This window comes from Nuphar pumila, chromosome 7, assembly GCF_984573655.1.
Source record: "Nuphar pumila chromosome 7, dmNupPumi1.hap1.1, whole genome shotgun sequence".
NCBI classification, from domain to species: domain Eukaryota; kingdom Viridiplantae; phylum Streptophyta; class Magnoliopsida; order Nymphaeales; family Nymphaeaceae; genus Nuphar; species Nuphar pumila.
In genome coordinates, this window is record NC_143255.1 from 11,253,269 (window position 1) to 11,277,046 (window position 23,778).

The 23,778-nt window shown below is 37.3% G+C and overlaps 1 protein-coding gene across 3 annotated transcripts; it reads right to left on the reverse strand.

The window, feature by feature from the left end:
* Positions 1 to 2,750: 2,750 nt before the first annotated feature.
* Positions 2,751 to 23,298, reverse strand: LOC149831128 (uncharacterized). 3 transcript variants are annotated; one of them, XM_090013691.1, is made up of 7 exons: positions 23,193 to 23,298; positions 22,082 to 22,372; positions 17,671 to 17,850; positions 16,966 to 17,092; positions 16,677 to 16,790; positions 3,038 to 3,196; positions 2,751 to 2,940 (listed from the first exon to the last, which is right to left on the reverse strand). In XM_090013691.1, the coding sequence occupies exons 2-6, from the start codon at positions 22,298 to 22,300 to the stop codon at positions 3,081 to 3,083; spliced, it is 756 nt and encodes a 251-aa protein (XP_089869817.1). In that variant the 5' UTR covers positions 22,301 to 22,372; positions 23,193 to 23,298; the 3' UTR covers positions 2,751 to 2,940; positions 3,038 to 3,080. The 3 variants fall into 3 exon arrangements, with proteins under 3 accessions (XP_089869817.1, XP_089869816.1, XP_089869815.1); XM_090013690.1 differs by lacking the exon at positions 23,193 to 23,298 and adding an exon at positions 22,613 to 23,140; XM_090013689.1 differs by having other exon boundaries at positions 2,751 to 3,196.
* Between the last annotated feature and the right edge of the window lie 480 nt (positions 23,299 to 23,778).

Below are 23,778 nucleotides of genomic sequence, written 5' to 3' on the forward strand. Positions count from 1 at the left end.
AAGTGTTTGACACTGTTTTATAGCTTTTAATCATCTTTTTATATTTATTTTTAGTAATATATGTCATACATTAAAATGTTAAAAATATGTTTTATTTATTAATTATATAAAAAGGGGACCATGCAACCAAAGGGAGGTGCAACATCTATCTATAACCAATGATGATTGGATGGCTATCCTTCTCCGGTTTTGAGTGTTTCATCTATAGGATCTTATCTTTTTGTTCTTTATAATGTATGTAATAAGAAATATGCTTTACATGAAGATTTTACATGTAGACGTGTTTTTCAAAACATGAAAAATGAACGGCTCACAATTTTACAATACAAACTATTGTCAGCCGTTGATTTTTAGCGCTTTAAAATATGCATCTAAATGTCAAAAATTCATAATCTAAAATATGTTTCCTAAATAAATGATAAAAATGCAATATTTAGATCCCGATCAATAAAAAAACTCAACTGTTAGAGAAAGAACTTTGCCTGATCATCATCGGTTATAGGTGTTGCACCTTTTTTTGGTTGCACAGTCCTCCCCTACATATCATTGTGCCTGACCTTTTTCTGTAAAAATTAGTCATGTCTCGAATTCATATCACATCTGTATACATCCTCATGTCCATGTGCAAAAAGACACGTAACAGTGTTGCAATCAGTTTCTTATTCCAAATGTGCTTTTTCTTTCTGTTTTTTTTTTCATTTTCCTAAAAATGGAGGGCCTGATGCAAGGGAGGCGACAAATTGGGTGACCAAACTGGGGATGGTATGGAGGATGTTATCACCTGACTTTTGGAACGTGACATCATTTCATTGGTAAATTGATTCATATGGCCATCCTATCACTAGCATGTGCATGGGTTAAAACTAGCTACAAATATCGCCAGTATTTAAAGCCAACATAAACATATACAATGTTTTTAAAATGTAGCCTATTGTGAAATGTCACGTTTTTTATCATGAAATTAATGAGACAATAGTTTTTGCAATAACTTATTTTTACATATGCTGATTTTTTTCCAAGAACCAAAAATTTCAAAATATCACGAGATACCATATAGTGGCCCCATATAAGAACTTTAATTTTGGTGTAAATGGTGAAGTGCTTTCTTTTACAGGCGTATATGGTGAAGTGCTGTCTACCTGCAAACACAAGTTTGAATTCTTCTGGCACCAATCTTGCATAAAAAAAAGGAGAAAGGACCAAACAAATCCATCCTCCCATCTTAAGTGCAGGACCGCACTAGGTATGCCCCTTTTAATGAAAGAAAAAATTGAGTCTCCAAAAACATATAATTATAAGGATCCTAGTTCTAGGGAATCTCAAAATGATCAAACTTAAGAAGCCCACAATCTAGGAAAAGAATATTGAATGGAAAGAGGCCCTAAGAGTTGACGTATCCACCTATAATGAAACTATTTTTTAAGGAATTGTTTGATTGCCCGGAGATTGTAATCATAATTGATAAATTTATTAAGTTGCTAAAGTTTTTTTTACCTTTAGCAGCACAAGGAGGCCCTTGGTCTAACATTAGAAAATACAGTACAACATTTACAACCATAAGTTGCAAGGTCTCCAAAATGTGCGAATTTCTTTTACTAAAACCACATAAAGGGCACAGACAAGAGGATGTTCACAAATGTATGAGGACATTCGCATGCGAAAGTCAGACATTCGCAAATGTCAGAGTATTTAGTTAAAAAATGTACACAATTTAAAGATTTTCTCAACTCATGGTTGACAATATCCCCAAAATGTCCTTTTAATAAAATATCATAAAGGGCACAGGCAAGAAGACATTCGCAAATGTGTAAAAAAAATTCACATATTTAAGAAGAAATTCACATATTTGAGAAAATAATCACATATTTAAAAAAAAAATCTCATATTTAAGAGAAAATTCACATATTTAGATATTTGAGAGGAAACTTGCATATCTAGAGAAAATTCAAAAATTGTAGAGCATTTTGAAAAATGTGTTATTTTTGTCATATAATAATCATTTCCCCATTGAATAACCACCACTCAGGTAGTTGCAGAAGTAATGGGATGAAGCAAGTACCACTTGGAATTTGAAATACAAGAAATCCTACAAAAGAATCAACATGATTGATGCTTAGCAAATAACATAGTACAATGATCCCTCTGGCATGCAGAATGAATAGAAAAGGCCTGAGATGAAAATTTGGACTTCCGTTTTCTTCTCAAATTTTACTATTTCTAGTTTCCAAAAACATGGATCTGTAACCATGATATACACACATTTAAATCTTAAGATCTAAAGTGGGATATTGGTTGATTCAAAATGAGAGACAGAGAGAGAAAGAACTTAGTAAAATAGATATTTCAGATCCCTTTCATCAAAGGGTACCAGGCATCTCAACCACCCAAAATCTAAGCAAGAGATGATGGAAACTGAAGCAAAAATCAAATACCACTTAGGTTTCTACCATTCATTGCTCAGACAAGTGAGGGCCATCACAGTACAGTGTACTATGTCCCAACTCACAAACAATGATCAAGAACGATATCCCTCAGGCAAAGTATGTGAAGTTTCATACTGCGAGAGGGAGCATGAACACAATTCACTTGAGGTAAGGGCAGTTGTGGTATCTACTAAGAGCAGCATTTCCACCATTCATTTTTCAAGCGAGGGCATCACACAAATTGAAACATAAATGACCAAGAAGTGAGCACAAGTTGCATGTCAACTAAAGAGACATGAAATATATGAGCAAAAAAGAGAAAAAACCTTCCAGGCAAAGCACAAAGATTCAAATTAAGGATCTATCCAGCAACACAAGTTCAGCCTCAACTAGACAATTTGATAGAGGTCTGAAGAAGTTGAAACTTGCAGTCACAGACTAGCATCTCCAAGCGCATTGTTAACAGCACAGCCCTCCAAAATATAAAGCTACCATCCAAAATACAATAACGTGGTTCCTGCAGCACAGTGTTCACTGATGAAAACCTGCCCAGCACTCTGTAGTGAACAAGAGGAAAGTTGTTCCTTCCTAGGTATGTTTATTTATGATATAACCTTCTCTCTCTTTTCCCGGGTGAGATGGATATGTAACAAAAGTTTACTGTTGAAATGAAATAGAATACGATCCAGTATTAGGGTCTTTGACAGCCTTGAAGTTGTCCAAGCTCATACCGAACCGCCCTAAGACAGAACTGCCCAGTTCTTTCAACTTCCCTGAAATTAACAGTCAACCGAGATTTCTTAAAAACCTATTCCCTGTCCATAAGCATTAAAAAGCATGAAACTATGAAGGGTATGCATGTGCCCATATGTATGCATAGGATCATATAGGATACAGGAGATACAGGTATTTATGGTTGCACACATGCTCTTGTAGCCATGTGTATGTGTCCAAATGCAACCGTGCTTGCACACATGCTCGTGTAGGCATGTGTTTTTCTGTGTCTGCATGCACACGTGCAAAAGAGAGAGAGAGAGAGAGAGAGAGAGCATGCTAAATCAGAAAATCCAAGTAAATCTTGAAAAACAGGCTTTAATTCATCTGAAAATACAAGTACTCTTGTAATTGAGCAAAATAGAAAGGAAACAAGGAAACATTGCATTAAAAAGAAGTAACTTATCCAAAAGCATCAATTTGGAGTTCACAATAAGATATAGATTACAAAATGCAATAGAACCTTAATTTGTTGAAAAGAAATAAGATGTGAACTAATCAGGAAAACTCATACCATACTAATTAATATGTTAAAGGAAAACTCATACCATACTAATCAGTAAGCGGCCCCAGAAGAATTTTTTTCCAGGGCTTATGTTTGAGACCCGGTTTCTTATGGATCGATTCTGAAATAAGTTGGGAAAGGCATGAAAACATACTACATATATTTTAGCTTTTGTTGAATAAGGCTCCAGTTAATTCAAGCAATAATCTACTAGAGAGAAGATGAATAGGCACACTTGAAATAATAACAAGATATAGACCTGTACATCTGCTTCTCTTCAAAATTTGAAAGAAGGGACTGTGTCAACACAAAGGAAGACTACAAATCAAAGCCAAAAGGCTTCTCAATTATTACTCAGTTCCAACCTCTTCTAGTTTGAGCATTCTCAGCCAATGATGACGCAACATCCAGAAGTGCCTCTTGTGGAACATATAGGTAAAATATCCGATTGGCTTTAGAGTGACCCTAGAAAGCAAAGAATAAACAAAATTCCAAAATTCAAGGCGTGTACGCCTTGGCTTGAGGCGCACCTCAAGACGTATGAGGCGCACGCCTCGGGGCTTTTGCGCTTTGTACATGCGCCTCAAGGCATAAAGCCCCTCACCTTGAGGCGAGGCATGTTTTTTGCGCCTTGAGGCACGTTTTAAATAACACTTCCAATGAATATAAAGCTTTCAAATCATCCCTCTCCACTTGGTCTAGTCCGCTTACTGTATCTGAGTTACATAGTTTGCTTCTTAGTGAGGAGGCCCAAATTGTGGAACAAGAAAACCACAAAGATGTGATCAACCCTTCAGCCAATGTGACCCAATACCAAAATCAACGAAATCAGAATAATTTTCAGAATAAAAAATGTAATATCGCATATTTTCACACTGTCATTTTGAGATTTTTTTCAAAAATTTGGCTAAGTATATGGGAAAAATCGGTAGAATCTTGATTTTAGGCCGATGCTTTTGAGTTTGGGCTTGGCCCAAGTCTCATTGTCAAGGCCTAAACGAGCCACTTAAAACGTGAGAAAAAGTTTTATTTTCAACCTTTATATTCAAGCGAAATTCAGGTTATTTTTGGATGAATTTTAGAGGCAAAAATTCAAGTTATATCTTGCTGGATGCGTCTCGAAATTTTGAGCGTAATGATATTTTACTTTTCTGAATTCGAGCTACGGTTGACTCGAAAATTTCATTTTCTCGAAAAAGAACCACCTCGATGAGCCGGGTCAGGATTTGGATCGGACTAGATCCAATGCTTTTGATCCAAATTAATATAGATTTGGACTCTGTCCAAGACCCATATTAATCTGGAATTAATCCAACCTAGGATCCAATTGGGGTTTGGATATGGATTTGGATCTTGGATATGAATCTAGATCCAAAACCCATACCCAATGAAAATACAACTTTAAATTCAATTTTTATATTTAAATTGAAGATAACTTGAGTTAAAAAGGCTCCCAGAGGGATAAGGTACCCTCTAGAAGTTTCTGGATATTTAATTATTAATAAATAATAAACAAATAACTAAATACATAATTTTAATTAATTCCAAATTTCAATTTTTGTAAACTAATTAAGACTCCTTAGTAGAGTCCTTAAATAGGTTCAAGAAAGGTAGAGAATGTAAAACCCCCCTTTTTACATGAAAAAAAACAGGCTCGGATCAGATCCGGACCCGACTCGGATTCGAACCGACTCCAGGGAAAACCCTAAGGGTTTTCCCTTTAAAATTTTCTTCTTTACGCTCGTCTTTATCTCTCCTCGCTCAGTCGCGGAATTGCATTCTTCCCCCCTCTGCACCCTCGCATGCCCTTCCTCCTCCGCTCTCCTTATCTCGCTCCCTGCGTGCGGCAGCACCGGCGATGCCCCCCCCCCCCTCCTCCCAAGTAACTAGCTGAAGGCAATAACAAATAGGGGAAAAAAGAAGCAGCAAAGACGTAATGACAAAAGAATAAATGCAAAAGGAAAATCTGCAAGAAGGAAACCACGTCAAACAAAGAAACATGCTGCTAAAAAAAAGACAGAAACAAAACAGGCTGAAAGGAAGGCTGTCGAAAAACTTTAATCAAAATCCCCCCACAAAAACCCTAGGAGAGGGTTTTTAAAGGCTACGGGCGGACCCGGGTCTCGGGTCCAGTAATGGACCCGAAACGTGATCCGGGTCGCCTATGCATTGGAGTTGGATCCGAGAAGCTCTGGCCCGGGCTCGTCAGGGGTGTTTCACTCTTGCGCCTTGGTACCATTATCTAGATCAGATCCACCACCTGGATCCGATCATCAATCCCCAGGTACAGACCCGGTTCCCTGCTTGGGTCACTCGGTGTAAACTGGACCCAGTCCTGCACTATATTAGATTGGCTATTACATTTCTGTTCTAGCTGCCGTCCTCAGGCAAGCCTGGCGGGGCGTGCAGGTGCACGTAACGCATTTTGCGCCTTTTGAAAAGGTGCGAAATTACGTACAAGCACTACAAGCTCGAGAAGATCTTTGTGCAAGGCCCGACTTCTCGAGCACAAATCATGTCTATAAAACTTGTGTTCTATTTGTGCGTTGCTAGATACAACTATTTGTACCCCGAGTCGGTTACTCGGAAGGAATGATTGGATCTACGGTGATCCCAAGACTTGTTTGAGATTTCTAGTTTCGTAGTGATTGAGCATGCCAAGTATATTACTGTTTTTAAGTCATACGAAACATTGTGTGGGGTTGTCCTTTGAAAAACCCATGACCTACTGTCATTGGGTCTGGTTTTGGATCAGATTTGATCCAAACCAGACTTGTTACGGGCTCCTTTATGCTGCCATTAAACCTTTTCTTTTCTGAAATAACTATGTTCGCAAACTATCCTATGAGTTGCTGATATGACTTTGTTTTAAAATTGTCATTCAAACCTATTTGCATATGCAGAAAATCAGTGGCTGGCTGAGAGAAGAAATAGTAGAGTCGGTTTTATGTTAAGATGAAATACGTTATTTCATAATTTCCAGCACTTTCAATGTTTCCTAGTAATGCTATTTTGAGGTTGTCATGAATATTGATTATTAAAACTATATTGGACACAGTTAGGCTGTTCAAAACTAGTTTTGATATCGGCACATGAGTTAAATTTTGTTTTGGTTTTAGGAATTGCCAAACTGTTTATGAGCTCAATATTTTCCTGTTTAGCATGTTTCTAAGTTGTTGTATTTATCAGATTTATGTGCTCATGCATGTAGACAGACCTAGGCAGGTCTGCCAACTTGTATACGTTGGCAAACCAGACCAGATTCTGTCATATGCATCAGGGCACAAATCTGGTTAGACTTGCTATTCATTTGAACACGCAGATCTGGTTCAGACCTGCTGAGTGGATACTCGGGCAGATCTGGTCCAAATCTACCGGGTATGTATTCTTTCAATGTTTGATTAAAATCGATTCTGTTACATGCATGAATAGCTGAAAATTATTGGTCCTGATTCAAACTTGGTTCATTCTGTTTATGCATCAGAATACTATGTTTTTTGAATCACATGCTAATGCATTACAATGCAATTATTTGAATTATTTGCTCTTGCATCTGCATTAGGTTAAGTTTTATTGATGTATGTATGCAGCCAGCACAATGCGCAGGCTCATATATACATGCTTTATACTCTGGCTGACCCATGCATATGCTCTTGATCATGTACATGGATCAGTCAACACCTAGTACAGGCTGTTATGAAAGTAATATTGGGTTTGGCTGACCCATATACATGATTTTGATCATGTAAAAGAATCAGCCAATATGCTGAAAATATGCAATTTCATCATTGACCGACCCATGTACATGAATTTGACCATATACATGGAGCAGCCCTAGTTGTTGGCTCGATAAGGAATTTCTGCATAGTTGACTAGTACATGAATTTGATCAGGGTACACGTCTAATATTGATGTATTTATTCTTTGTGAAATGATACATAAATATGATTTTGATTTGATCAACGTGCAGTTGTGCATGTCATACACATTGAAAATTCTGAAATTCATTTTGATGTTTGCATAATTATGATCATGTGCATGTTTGAGAGCTTATGAATAAAATGGATCATGAAGACGTATGTTGCAAACATATGTTAGTATGCGTATGCAAATTGTTTATATTTACATTCCTGTTGTGTTTGAATGAATGTACATTGTGGACATATTTGAATAATTGTATGGCTACATATTCACAGGATTTTGCATAAGATGCATCGGTGGTCAACTGTGAACCACTGTAAGCCATGTGGGCCAGGAGCATGTGTTGTTCCAAGATTTGTCTTTATGTGTTGCAAAATTCACTTTTGAAATGATTGACTTTCTAATTTAATTGCATTGTTAAAAATTGTAACGGGCCAAGGTCCCGTGTTGAGTTTTGCATATTAATTTGCAAAATGGTTCTTGTGTAAAGAACTTGACTTTTGTTAAAAAGATAAAAGAGATAAACAATGTAATTAACATTTTTCTTTCTGGATGTCCCTTCTGCAGTGAGGCAATCCTGGATGGCGGTTTTGGGGAAACCGTAAGGATATTAAAGCTCCATTTGCAATTATGCCCCTAAACCCAATATGGTGATTCGTCTCCCGGCCAAGGTTTTAAAGAGTTTTCAGTCACTTTGCCTGAGGGTGGTGTCGTAGACACAAGTGTTGTTATTGATATACTAAGAAAGTGACATAAGTGAATATTGATTTTCCTGGTGTCCCGACATTAGATGTTGATTTTTAATGTTTTGATGAATAGTATTGATTCCTGATATCGGTCAAGGAACAAGTGTGAAACCCAATAATAAAATACAAATTGTGTATAAGCTATTACTGAGAACCTTTTTTGGACTTCGAAAATTGTGGTGTTAATTTTGAGTATCTGCGGGTTTAATGAAAAAGTATAACTAAACTTGTGTGTATTTAATAGGAACATGCATGCAAAAAGAGAAACTTACTAAATTGTTTATGCATGTGCATTGGAATTATGCATATTTATTGTTCTGCATTAAATCATGCATTCTTACTCGTTTTTGTTTCATGTAAGAAATTGTTATTGCATAATAATTGCTTTCAAATGCTTTAATAGTAATTGATGTATGAGATGTTTGTAGTTATATCTTCTCTAAATACTTGCATGAATTTGATTTATGCGTTTTTCTTGCTTATTTGAATTTTTAAAGGAATTCATACAAAGAACCTTTGATTCTTACCCAGTACTTCGTATGTTTTTCACAGGACCTGGAGCTCAGTGATGGGGATAACTGCCACAAGGAGCCTCCGAGATCGTGTGACTTACTTCAGTTACTCTTGGACAGTGTAGCTCAGGGATTTTATGCTTTAATTTAATTTTATTCTCAAACTTTGATTATTGATTAATAAAATTAGCTTTTTGATTGATTGGTTCAATGTAAAGATTCCCTTTGGTTTGGAAGTTGTTAAGTCTGTGAGGTCCCATATCCTTGAGTTTTGGTTTTCGCAATTGTTTTAAAAAAAACCCACTTTTCAATGGAAATGAGTTGAGGTCGTTACATGATCTAAAAATAATCATCCTAGTTACCAGGGTAAATGTTTCTTCATAGTCTATTTCATATTCCTGACTATATCCTTCCGTCACTAACTAAGTTTTGTATCTTTCTAACAATCCATCACAATTGGTTTTAATTTTGTAGACCCATGTACATCCTATGGGTTTCTTACCTATGGGTAATGATTGAATTTATCAAGTTTTAGCACTTTATAGGACTTCTAATTCATTGTCCATAGCTTTAATCCATTCATTGTGGTTCTTAACTTCATTAAAAAAAGATGGCTCTACATATAAGTAAACGACCATGAGACATGCTCTATACTTTGGTTCAAAAGATTTATAAGACAAATCTACTAGGTACTTTGGATATCCTTATTGATCTTTTAATGCTAGATTGACCTACTTCTTGATTTTGAGAATATTTCTCTAAGGCACATGAACGATGATCACTAATACGATAGCTATAAACTTATGTATTATTATGGGATTCATCTACACTGTTATGGACATCACCTTCATTCTCATGTGCATCATGAATGTCATTATTGTCATTCTCATGCACATCATGAATATCAATATTATCATGCTCATGCACATCATTATCAAGATTATTATCATGCTCATGCACATCATTATCAAGATTATTATCATGCTCATTAGCTAAATAAAAAAAAAAAGCTACACTCACACTCTTCCTTAGACTCAACCATATCAAATCAATTTTCTTTTTCAAGAGAAGTAACATTTCCTAAAACAAGTTTATCCTTTTTAATGTCATAACATCTATATCCTTTTTGGTTTTCGGCATATCCCAAAAACACACAAGGAATTATAATGAAATCAAGTGGAAAGCAAACCACAATGTGCACAGGCACAAGTACAATTTCTACAAGGGACAATATAAATGCCAAAGGCAATACAAAAGCACATAAGTGCATGCAATAGCTACAAAGAGCCTAAATGTGCATTTCTCTTGGTAAAATCTGATGACTAGGACCTGTTTCTTTAATATGGAAAGGGTTATTTTCCAATAAATATAAAAATAAAATGGCAGTCAGAAAGTCATGTATCATCTGGGGAGAGGAATATGCAGAATGTATTTCTTGGTATTTCACCCTATTGGAAACCTAGACGGAGTAACTTATTGTCCATGCTTAGGTCAGCAATAACATGTCCATCCACTCTAGGCAATCGTTAAAAACATTTCATTTGGCTTATGTTTCTCAAGATGCTGAGAAGGGTAAGAAGTAAGCTTTCTGATCTGCTAGCTATAAGGTTAGTACACAATTACACATTTAGGGTGTGTTTGAATCACTGGAATCTCATATCTGAGGAGATCAGAGGATTTGAGATCCAAGGATCTCTGATCTGAGACACCCTCCTCCTGTTACCTTTATATCAGGGATCTGAGATCCCTGATATATGGTCCTTCATTTGAAGTGCCTTGGATCTTGGTCTGGGACCTGCACCACATCAGCATGACCGACTCCACCTCTGATGCTCGGATCTGAGATCCAGGTATTTCAAATACTCCCTTAGAAAATCTCAACAATGGCATTAATCAGGGGACCTGTGTTACATTGACATCAACAATTTCATCACATATCATTTCAATTACATACATTGTCACCATGACAGTATCTAAGGAAGTTTATGAAGTCTAAGTATTAATCTTAGTTGTCAAAGGCGCTAGGCAGTGAGCCCCTAAAAAGACTAGGTGAGGCCTAGGCGGTACCCCAGATAAAAAAATTTAAAAAACACACAAAATATGTTTAAAAAATGCTAAAATTAATAACAAACATGTATCCAACACAAAATCAACCAACAATAAGCAATAGACAAAATCAATCTAGTTGTTGGACTGTTCCAACAACTCTATTGAGATCAACTCTTGTGTATAAATAGGGGTAAAAACCAGAGTTACCGGAAACGCCTATAGAATAGGGGAAGCGCGCTTCCCCGGGACGCGTTTCGGAAGCGCGAAACGCAGCGCTTCCGAAACGCGAGGGGAAGCGCAGGTTCAATTGAGGAAGTGCGTCCCCCTTTAAAGGGGTACGCGTCCCTCTTTAAAGGGGTACATACCCCTTTAAAGGGGGACGCTATTATGGAAAGGTCGAGTTTGCCCTTAATTTTTTTTTTTACACATGAATTTATATTTTTTACCGAGGTTAAAATGGGTATTTTATAAAACCCGTGAAAAAATAAAATCAAAAGGGGCTTAGGGTTTTGTTTTTTCACGCGTTTCGACTCCTCTCTCTCTCTCTCTCTCTCTCTCTCTCTCTCTCTCTCTCTCTCGAGTTTTCGGCGAGCTCCGAGTTCCGGCGACCTCAAAAAATTCCGGTGGCCTCCACCGACTTCCGAAGATGAAGATGTTCACCTTCAGGTACGCTATCCCCCTCTCTCACGCTCTGTCACTCTCTCTATCTCTCTGTCGTGCGAGCTCCCCTCCACCAGTGGGATCCAATAGGGTAGTTTTGGGGAAAGTGATCAAGGGTTTTTTCTTTCTCGGTGTAGATCTATCGCAGGGTTTTTTTTTTCGGGGTTTATATCTGTCCGTGACTCTCTCATGGCTGCTGGTGGCTGAGGCAAGGGCACCCCCCATGTCTCGCACTTCTTCTTCATGGTGCTGGTGCCGGGTGGAGACAGAGGAACACCCTCTATCTTCCGCCCCCTCTTTTCCTCACAGTGGGCGATAGGGACAGAGGGTGGCCCTATGTCCTCCCCCCTTTCTCCCTTTTTTCAGACGATGTTGACAACCACTGTGGTTTTTTACTCGTCTATTTCTCATAACTATCAAGGGTTTTTTTGTTACTGTAGATCAAGGGTTTGTTTGTAGTTTTTTTAGTTTCTGATTCATTATCACAACCGTTTTTTTATTCATTCTGCATGAAGCAGTGGGTTGTTTTTTATTGTCTCCATGATACTAGTCTATTGATAGCGTAAGCAATGTAATATTAACTTCTTATCTAAACAGATGGTATGCATTCGTCACAAAACTTTTCTGATATAGCTGGATTGTTAATTTGCATTGGCCATTATGTGCTGTAGCTTCTTATTTAACTCTTCAGTTGTTTATGATATGATGGTGATAATGTATGTGGAAGTTCATTTTATACTTCATCAGTTGGCAAAGAAAATCAGTGCACCGGATGGGGTGGAAGTATCATTAGAGATAACATGATATTGTTGATGGTTTTAATGATCTTAACTATTCTACACTGATGAATAATTTTTTTACTAATTGGTGTATAACGGGTATAATATGCAATATTATTGTTTTATTGGAGAGCATTTGAGTGTGCTGTTCCCACATTTTAAAAGCTATCTCTTCAGTCCGATGTACAGTGAGAGGCTGAGAGCTGCTGGAGGATGTGAGCTGGTGCCTGGTACAAATAGTAAATGAACATTATCATGAAGAAGATAATTGTAATGATTTAGAACCTCAGTTCTAAGTCTATTGTCTCAGAGATCAATGTTTGCCAAGGCTGGTAGCACTTTAATGTTCTCCATTTGTGCAAAATTAAGTTGATGGGTACTTGGAGAATTTCCCAATGAGTCGGGTATTGAACTTTAGTGGAGTCCTGAAAGAAAACTGGATTTATATGTTCTTGATATGATTTAGCAGTTCAATCAAACTATTCTCGCTCTCTATATTCTCAGTTATTTATGTTGCTTGTTTCTTATTAGAACTTGAAGTGCCTGTTTGAGTATTTAGTTCAGTGATAGTCAGATTGCACGTAATTTCCCCCCCTTTTTTAGCTTAGTCTTTTGTTTACATCCCCATGCTTTGTGTTCTTCACTCTCCATTATTTACTGTTAATAATAGCTTTTTTTAAGTGTTTTAGGTTGATTCTGATACTTTTATGATGCAGATATATTTGCATGTTCTTTGCTTCATTAATGACCATCTCAAGCTATGATCACGATACTTCTGATGACGATGACGATTCTTTGTACAATTTAGAGCATGAATCATCTAGTGGTGTTGGGAAGGGCAAGAAGAGGTCTTCTGCTTGTCCATATCAGTTTGAGGACCGAAACGAAAATTGTTTTGATGAGGAAGATGAAGAAGAATATGACTTGGATGACTACTATTCTGAAGATGACCAAGATGATGAACCACCTAGCATGCATAAAACAACAGTGTTATGGCGCCATGTATTGAAACAAAAGAAGAGTGGGCAAGGAAAGCAAGGTGGAACCCAAGTTTTTATGTGCAGGCACTGCAAAAATATTTATCATGGGTCATATACTCGAGTTTTTGCACATCTCATGGGATCTCCAAAGGGACAAAGTGTTGGGATTGCCTTTTGCCCTGAAGTTGCAAAAAATGCAGAATTGGCAAAAAAAATTAAGAGGCAAGTTCGTCGAGTGGAGGTTTCATCAAGTGCATTTGAGTTGAGGAGATCAAGAATTGATACTCCAAAGAAGCCTATTAGTATTACTACATCATCTAGTGGAAGCCGAAAAACAGTTGATATTCGTGATACCTTTAAAAAGGTAGAAAGAGATGATGTAGATCACAAAATTATCAGATTTTTGTGTGCAAATGGCATACCTTTCAATGTGCTTCGATCACCATATTGGGAAGAGATGATATCTGCAGTTAGTAAAGTGCCCGGATATAAACCCCTATCATATGAAAAAGCGCGAACAACGTTGCTTGACAGTGAGAAAGAGTGTGTTCACATAGAGTTAAATGAATTTCGAGAAAAGTTTGAGGAGTTTGGAGTTTCCATTGTCTCAGACGGTTGGACAAATATCAAGAACAAACACTTGATAAATATACTTGCCTCAAACTGTTTTGGCTCGATGTTCTTATATGCAAGCGATTTTTCTAATGTGCAACAGTCAGCTGCAAACATTGTCGAGTTTTTTAAAACGGGATTTAAACTTGTGGGGCCTTCTAATGTAGTGCAAGTGATTACAGACAATGCAACAAATTGCAAGTTAGCAGGTGAAGAATTAAAACAAACGTACAAGTATATTTTTTGGTCACCTTGTGTTGTGCACACACTTAATTTGATCTTCAAGGATTTGGCACATGAGTTTCATTGGTTGGGAGAAACATATTTGCAGAGTAAAGAAATTGTGAAGTATATCACAAATCATTCAAAAGCACTAGCAATCTTTAGAAGCAATGAAAAATTAGAATTAATAAAGATTGCAAAAACAAGGTTTGCTTCACATTATACTACTTTGAAACGCTTGCTTGATGTGAGGGAGAGCTTAAGGCTCACAGTAATTTCAGATAGATGGAGTGATTGGAAGCAATCATGCACGGATGAAATTATGAAAAAAAGGGTTGTTACAACAGAAACAACTGTTCTTGATGAAGAATATTGGGATTCTGTACGTTTAGCATTATTGATTACAAAACCCATCTATAAGATGATTAAATTTTGTGATCAGGAAGGCCCTATAATTGGTGAAGTGTATGAAGGCATGGACAACATGTTGGGGGAAATCAAAGACAATCTAAAAGGACAACCAGATTTATATGAAAAGATTCATAAGATTGTCTCAAATAGATGGGACAGAATGAATGTGCCTCTCCATAGTCTAGCCCACATGCTTACTCCAAAATATTACGAGTCGGAGTATCTCAAAATCCCAGCAACAGGAGGGGTCAAACGAGTTTCTCCTGGTAAAAAATTAATTCTATCTATTTAATAAAGTTTAAAGTTAAATGATTTAATTATTTTATTATTTCATTTGCATTTCTCTTGTTATAGTTACTAAACATTTTTTTTTGCAGAAAAGGATAATGATATCTTAGACGGTGCAATGCTTGCGCTTGAAGTCATATCTTCTGGAAATGAAGAGTTATCTACACTTTATAGGTCACAACTTGTGGCTTTTGCATCAAGAAGTGGAAGATTTAGCCGAAATGCAGCACGAATAGATGCACTGAATCCTACAATGTCAGTGCTTAATTGGTGGCGTTTTTATGGTGGTGATACACCGGAGTTGAGAGCATTAGCCATTAAGGTTTTATCTCAACCTATTAGCACATCTTCTGCAGAAAGAGTGTGGAGCACCTATAGTTACATTCACAATGTTAAAAGAAATAGGCTCAATGAAGATCGTGCTGATACCTTAGTGTATATTCATTCCAATCTTCGATTGATTGACAGGTATAATTAAACTGTGTTGTACTTTTGTTTTGGTATTTTTTTTCTATTTTTTTATCATTGATTGTTTATTAACATTCATATTTTATATTCTTGTTATAAAAGGTGCAACAATCGCTATAAAGAAGGGCCTAGTCGAAAATGGGATATCAATCCAGAACTTCCTATTGTAGAAGAAAATACGTTGAGATTAGAGGATATGCGATGGAGAGATTTGGATGATAGTGCACAACAATCAAGCACTATTTCCAAATCCAAACATAAAGATGCACAACCAAGAGCTTCATTACCTCCAATAATTATACGTACAAATGAAGTTCAAGAGGATACAAATCAATTCATCAGAGCTAGTAGAACTGCAGATATACAAGAGCGACCATCAGTTCCTCATGGTCGGATTGATCGTTTCTTTAGCCGAAGACCTAGGCAAGGTATGTTGATATTGTGTTTTTTATATTTTAAATTATGGTTTTTGAACATTTTAACTTTTTAACGTATTCATTATAGGAAATGAAGGAAGGAGCAGAAGACATGGTCGTGGAGGACAAGATGCACGTGATGATCAGAAAGTTCGCGATCTATTGCTGACTTGAAGGGGAAGAGAAAGATGACAGATTAATGAACTCTTGAATTATTATTTTTTTTTTATGATGTAGTTGGAGTTGTCCAACTTAAAAACTTTTATGTTACTTTTTTGTCATGGTCTTATAATATTTTTTTGGTATACTTTTATTTTGAATCTTGCATGATGAAGTGAAGTAGTGGATTATGTTAATTTTAAGGTTAGACTTAGAGTTTAGAACATTGTAGCTTATAATTTACAATTTAGAAATTTATAGCTTCTTAGGTCGCTTCCGGTTCGCTTCCTATGTCGCTTCCGGTTCGCTTCCTATGTCGCTTCCGAGACGCTTCCTATGTCGCTTCCGAGACGCTTCCCGGTTCGCTCCTAAGTGGTCCCCCGCTTCCCGCTTCCTAAATTTTTGAAAGTGCCTCGCTTCCCGCTTCCGCTTCCCGTATCGCTTCCCGCTCCCGCTTCCTGGACTGGCAACTCTGGTAAAAACCCCATTTGTGTGTTGAAACAAATAATTAACAAAGTGCTCGCATGTTGAAATCTACTAAAGCCAAAAGCTACACAGTTGCATTCAATAACACCATCTTTATTCACACAAGAAGCTCATAGCCTCCAGGAAAACATCCTACACATAAACTAGTCAAAATAGATTGCATAACTTAAACATATAACACTAAAAGGAAATAGAAAGCTATGAGCCCAAGACAGTAAAAACTTAGATAGGAAAAGGTATATGACATGGGTTGCTTCAATCTTACCAATCATCTCTTCTTTCATCTTTTCCCTCTTTGAAGCAGCCAACGGCTCCAAACGTTGTATAGATTTTCTGGCATGCTCATTGGAGGGTTCTATCTCTAAAATCTTCTTCATGTCTAGAAACAAAAAGTTCAAAAGAAAATTCTCTCAATATAATTCCAAATATTTGATGACAGAATAACCAAAAGTCATAAATGAAAGTGGCCAGCTGCTAAAACCATAAATGTTGAACCTGAAAACTTCACAAAGCGTATTTAGCACTTGAGGAACATAATGGAAATCCAAAAATACCTGCAAGAGCATCTTCAAAGTTCTCAAGCGTTTCATTTGCATCTGCCCTTCTATTCAAAGCTTTTAAGTATGTTGGATTCAACTCCAGTGCTTTTGTGGATTCATTCACGGTTTCTTTATATCTTCCCTGACAAGTATTTAAGGTATGTATGAGTTACAAATTCAAACAGAAATTACTACTCCAAATCAAGAGAAGACATTCTAATGAAATCCCAGGTTCTCATTAGCTGATAAATGGAAAATAAGAGGCTAATAGATGGAAATCAAAATAATGGCATTAGCATGTGAAATGTCGAAGGCTACATTTCAACTGTATAAGCAGTAACACTCAGGAAAAATGAAAACTTTATCCAATGCCACTCCAAGGATGCAAAATATGATAAACACCACATCCTTGATAAATCACATTGACAGAAAAGTTGCAATTTTTTTTTTGGGTATTTATCTCTTGCATAACGTTAAAATCATATAATTCACTTGCCTCGAAATGAAGAATATAACTCTTACGCTTTCAATATGCAAAGTATAAGATACACACAGGAAAAGAAATCTGTTGCAGTTATCACTTTCTTAGGTAATTTACCATTTATTACAAAATCAGATTCAAAGGTTCAAGTATTACTGCTTTTGAAAGAAAATATATAATGATCTCTATGCTTTTCTGTAATGCTTGACATTATCCATATTGTTATAGGAGCAACATACCAATTTTGAAAAGCAGATTGCTCGATTTGCATGACAGATTGAACGAATTTCAGTTGATAAAGGTGCTTCAAGGGCAAGTTCCAAAGCATGGGCGTATTGTGACAATGCATCTTCATAGCGTCCAGCACTAAATAATTTATTACCTTCAGCTTTTGCATCATTTGCTTGAGCTAGCGCTCTCTGTATCAAACAAAACAAATCGACCATCAGAGCAGATTTAGTTAAAATACAATGATTAAGAAAAAAAAAAGCAAGGTTTTTGCAGCATACCAGACAATTACACTTAAAATTCATGTGTTTTCTGTGACTTCTGAGTTTTGTATCATCATGTTTTCACCAACTTGGTGTGGAATAGAAGAGGTTAGCTTTTCCTATTTACCACTTTCATAAGGGATAAGAGATATGCTACATTGAGTTCATAATTTAGAAATAAAGTACAACTACCTCAGTGAAATACAATAAAATCATCATCATCAAGAAATGGTTTCTTAAAAAAGAGGTGCGTCATAAACCCAAATGAAAACTATTAGCATTTTAATAGTAGAACCTTCAGAGAAGAAGAAAGCATTACATCACAAAATTATTGATTGAGATCCAGATGGGAAAATATCAATCAACACCACAAAATTGATATTTCCCCATCTGGATCTCTATTGATAAGTTGACCATGTGATGTTTCTTCATCTCAGAAGGTTCTACCATTAAAATGTGACAGCATGAACATCTTATGTAAAACCCATGTAAAAAAATTTCGGACTCGAGCCGGGTCGGGTCTGGACCCAACCCAGGCCCATTCTCGTTAGGGTTTTAAAACCCGACGCAGGGGGAGGATTTGTTTAAAAACAAACCCTCTCCCTTGTGCGCCGCACCCCCACCCACTCAACAGTATAAGGGGAAACCCTTGAGGGTTTCCCCGATTTTCGGCCCTCCTCGAGCTCTTTAAGAGCATCGTAGGAGGGGGAGGATAGTCGCACCCCCTCTCTTCTGCGTTTCTGGCAGGTGGTGGGTTCCTGTCAGAGATCGCCACAGCCAACCCGAGCCCCTTTCGTCGGCATCCCAACCTCGCGACCCTCGCCTCTCTCTCGTTGCGATTTTCGGCAACCCCCATCACGTGCCGGCTCCTTCTCTAGCAGGCCACCGGTGACTACCATCCCCTCTCGTTCATCACCTCATCACTGCTGCCGCTGCCTTCTCGATGACCTTCAGGTTGAACGGTGGACCTTGCTCGCCCTCCGTGGCTCGAGTTCGTGCTTACCTACGCTCAGAGACTATCGCAACCTCGCAACTTTCCGAGGTAGGGTAAAGTCGCACAAAAGGGCAATAGATGAACCTAATTAAGTTGAAATAATTAAGATGCCCATGCTAGACATGCTTAGAGTTATATTGCTTCTGCATTGCGTATTTTCTTGTTTGCATGCTCATGGGTCGATGTACAATCTCATTCTTCGATTATCATTTCACGTAGTTGTTTATGAGTTTGAGGTGTGGTTTTGTACTTCTTGAAATACATATGCCCTTGTTTGTTTACATATATTTTTGCCTGCACGTTTCCTTTGAGTGAGGTACGACTTCAGGTCTCATGTATTACTTATGACCTTATGTGTTTGCCTATCTAAGTGGTCAAGGTATGGTTTTGGTACCTCGTGTGTTACTTGTGTGCTTTTCCTTCGATGTGCGGCATCGCAAGTCGAGAGTTGCTTGTTGTCGTGTTATGACCTGCATATGCTCACATTTATGGTAAATATGTAACTACATAAATATAGTCTTGTGCCTATCCTGATTTCACTTGTTTTCAAAACACTAGAAGTTGTGCTTGTGCATTGCAGTTCTCTAAAAGAGGGTTTCCTTCTGCGAACCCAGTGCTCTTCAAATTTGCACAGCTTTTGCAAAGTTAAGTTTTAAGCCTCGCAGGATTGCGAAGTCACATTTGGGCCCTCCCAAGTCTACACACTTGGGAGAAATGTTTTATAACTCCGATTCGAGTTGCGAACCAATTCGAATAACCCCGATCAAGGGTATGAGCCTATGAGTGAGTGGGGTTTTGTTGAAGGACCCATTCTTCATTTATCAATCTAGTTTCGCATGTCGTGCGAATCATGTCGATACTAAGATACATTTTGGATGCAAGATGGATAGTGATGTGTCTTGTGTGAATGACTCAATGTGGCATTGTGGCTTTTAAGGATGAATCGTGTCAAATGAGCACTCCTATATTCTTTGGATCGTTATGAAGTTGTGTGTTGGGGTTTTCTATTGAGAAGCCTACGCACCTCCCTTTTTCGGTGTAGCGTACTTTTAGACATGCATAACATGTCAAGTGCTTTGCTGATCGGACGAGAGATCCGAGACGACCTTGTATCATGAAATATGCAAAATATTATTAAAATGAATCCAAGACTTATCTTGTCAAACTGTGTTGTATTAATTCTTTTGCATATAATATATGTTGAGGTTTCTTTCGTGAAACCATTTCCCTTTCATCGTAGTCGTACTTTTGACAAGTCCGACCGTACTTTTTGACGAGTACGTCTTCTTACGTTGCGATGATTGGATGAGTAGGTTGTAGCAACCTCGATGAGTGCAAATAACAATATGCTGAGATCACCTAAATAGGTGATGATTCCGCCTTCACCGGCAAGATACTCGAGTTGGGTCGAAAGACCAGAGTATGTAGAATGGGTCTTCAGTTAACTACCCCTGATGTACTCATTCGAACCGCTGACTCCTGTTAAGAGAGAGGACGGGAAGGTACAAAAACTTCGATGGACAAGCCATTAATGGCAGTTACGAGCAAAAGACTCGGCTTCTCCAGTCATCCGAGTTAGGAGAAGAGGACTACCATAATTATCCTAGGTGGTAGCCCTCCATGTTCAGGATGCATCCATTGTTTATGCTGCTTTGGGGATTTTTCTCTTGGTCACCGACCGTCCCCTTAGGTGCAGACTCAGTCAGCTATCCGGGTTATCATAAAATACGCAGCATAATAAACCCCCGGATCAGTTTAGGTTGTTTCTAAAGTCGTGCCTTGTGCATACCCGCTTGGCCAGTTAATATCGAAACATAATTTAAATCCGATCACACAATTTGTTGAATTATGCATGTATGAAGGTTATAGATGCAACTGGTTTTAATACTTATGGAATTGTGCGTGTGGTTGATGTAGCATGGTATTTTGCTAGTTAAATTGCTTATGCAGTTCTTCGTTTGTAATAGTTAACCTACTTGTGCCAGTGAAATGCTTGTAATAATTTTAGCATTGTGCTCATGATAGTTTGCTCCATGACTCTGTTGAAATTAAAGTGCTATTTAATTGTCTGTCTACTGGACATATTAAATTATTCTACTTAATTATGTTCTATATGGTCCTGTATGTGTACCTATCAGTTTTTCGTGAAACTGACCCATTTTATGGGCAGGTGATGTATAGATGATATAGTCTACGATGGCATGATGGCGTGATGAGATCAAGATAGAGATTTTTTCCTAACGTTTCGCTCCTGAGGCATGTTGGTAAATTTGGTATAAAGTGCATTTCAAAAATTCTCTTTTAATTAAACCTTGAGTTACTAAAAACTGTTTTAGTAAACTTCTTTTTGGTTTCAACAAATATAATGAGTTGTAAAATCCCATGAACAAATTCTCAATTATTGAAACTGCATTTCGAAACCATTTGATTTCAATAGTTGTGCGGAATTCGACAAAGGAAAGTTTACGCTGTAATGCGCTCAAGGTCCATTGACTTATGGTTTTAAAAATATCATTTTCCGCTGAAGTACTATTTAAACTCTGATAATCGTATGATTTCAAAGTTTTCTAAACTATTCTAAAAGTTACAAGTCCTGGATTTTTGGGGCGTTACATCTTAAGTGCAATATCATGTTTTAGATAGTAAATATTCTCATACCATCAAAGGTAGCAGCAATAAAATCAATTGTTGAGATGTGAAGCTCGAAAGTGAATAGATATTTTTTCATTATGAAGGAAAGTCTCAAAAATGAACATAAAATTGCAAATCATGCTACAACGGTGTTATAACTTAGAAAACTGATTGTTTTCAAAGAGGTAAGCAAAAGGATAAGAAGCAAAAATTAAAGTTCAAGAGATGAATAAACAAATTACTGTAGACAAGTTTAATGAATCAGACAGTGGCAGCATCCACTTTATATATTTACTGGCTGAAAGTGTGGTGAACTTGGCACGAGATGTATAGTGCTACAATAACAGATGAAGACAACTGGAGAGAGCAGCATCTCAGGAAGATGCAAGCTAAAAGGACATAATGGCAGCCATTCATATTGGGACATAGATTAATCTATAACTTTCTATCTTGAAAGGATTAAAAATGTATTTCCAAGAAGGAATCAAAGGCGTAACCAAAGAGCAAATATAACATAAAAGAAGTGACAAAGACCTCTTTAAGTTGTTCATCAGTTAGTGCATCTTCATAAGTGTCATCAGCAGGAGCAGGTGTAGACAACTGTTCACCTTGCTCCCCTTCTCCTTCACTAGCTGTTTCATACCCCTCCTGGTCTTTACTTGGTTCCTTCACACCCAAAGAGGAACTACCATCAGCTTTAACACTTCCAACATGATCATCATTGCCTTCAGAAACAGGTTCTACAGTCACCATATCACCTACTCTTCTCACTCGAGCTCAATCAAAATGAAAACTTATGATGCAAGAGGACGTATTAAATGAATCCTTCAGGGGAAAAAAATAGGATGAAAACAGATCAGCTCCCCTTAAAAACACATTCTATATCAAAACAAATAAGATTTTGAGGCTACGAAAACACTAATTCAATCTGACAGATACAGAATTCCGCATCAAACCTGAAATATACACTAACGACAAAAGGTTTCCATGCAGCAACATTTCCACAATAACATAAAACAGACCTATAGATTCGCAAGTAGAAGGCAGCAAAACGAAACCACTAACCGCAAATCATGCTTCTATATAACTCAACAAACAAAACCAATAAAAGAAGCGAATCTGAGCCGATCCAACTTCATCTAAAACCTGTAAAGAACTCCCCAACCCTTAAAAACTAGCTCCATCAAGATCAATTGCATAAACAGAAAGATGGCAATCAACTTTTAGGCCATTTACTAAGAAACAATGGATCAAAATCGAAATCAGAACAGTTGCGCAACAAGATGAAATAATGGTACTACAGAAACTTGCAACAATTAACACGCACTAAGAAACGAAGAAAAACCAAACTGGGTGCTCCCCAAAAACCCAAAAATGCAAACCGGCAACAAATTTTGGAGGATACGAAACCCTATGACCGAAGAAAAAAACATGGAGACAATAGAGAGAATGACCCACGAAAAAAATAGGCTACGAATATCAATCATTTCCGATCATAATGGGGAGAGCCCATCAGCTTCATTATCAAGGAATTGTGCATCAAATTCGCTAGGATCAAAGGGTTCAGTCCATAAAAACTAATGAAATCGAACTAATGGGGACAAACGAAGAAAAGAGAAAACACTATCTTCGATTCGAACAATACCTGGGAAAAAATAAAAGGTCACTTCTTTGCACGAACGAATCCATGTGACAACCCCAAGAATAATGAAGAAGTGATTTAATTTATAAAGGATTTCCAGTCGAATCATACGAAAACGTGAGAGAGAGAGAGAGAGAGAGAGAGAGAGAGAGTGGCAGAAAAATCTGGAGTCTGGACCCGACCAGACCAATCGGGGGATTTGGGTTTACTAACACGGATTCGTATTATATTCGAATCAGAGTTTTAAAGTCAGATCTGATTCTAATTCTGATCATAATCTAATATGATTGCATTTTTTTACATGTAAAAACACATTTTTAATCATTGTTTACTGAATCCGATATTACTAAATGTGTGTTGGATAAAGATTCAACCCTGCCCCATCGGATACGAGTTCAGATCTGGACTCGGATTTGGATCTACTGTTTGTAATTTTAGATCCAGATTTGAATGACAATGATCTGGTCCGTATCAGATCGGTTTGCATCCCTGGTTGCAATTTCCGTTATCGGGAAAACTCGCAAAGCAAAATTTTGGTTTTTCTTTAGAAAATGTCTGCATGTATACAAATAAAAAAGAAGTAAAAGCA

Excerpts from the sequence above, each read along its gene's own strand:
- LOC149831128 (XM_090013691.1), bottom strand. The coding sequence starts at position 22,300 with ATGGTGACTGTAGAACCTGTTTCTGAAGGCAATGATGATCATGTTGGA. Across the intron at positions 17,851-22,081 it reads CTGATGAACAACTTAAAGAG|AGAGCGCTAGCTCAAGCAAA; the intron begins GTCTTTGTCACT and ends TGTTTGATACAG. Across the intron at positions 3,197-16,676 it reads GATGAAAGAAGAGATGATTG|GGAAGTTGAAAGAACTGGGC; the intron begins GTAAGATTGAAG and ends TGTTAATTTCAG.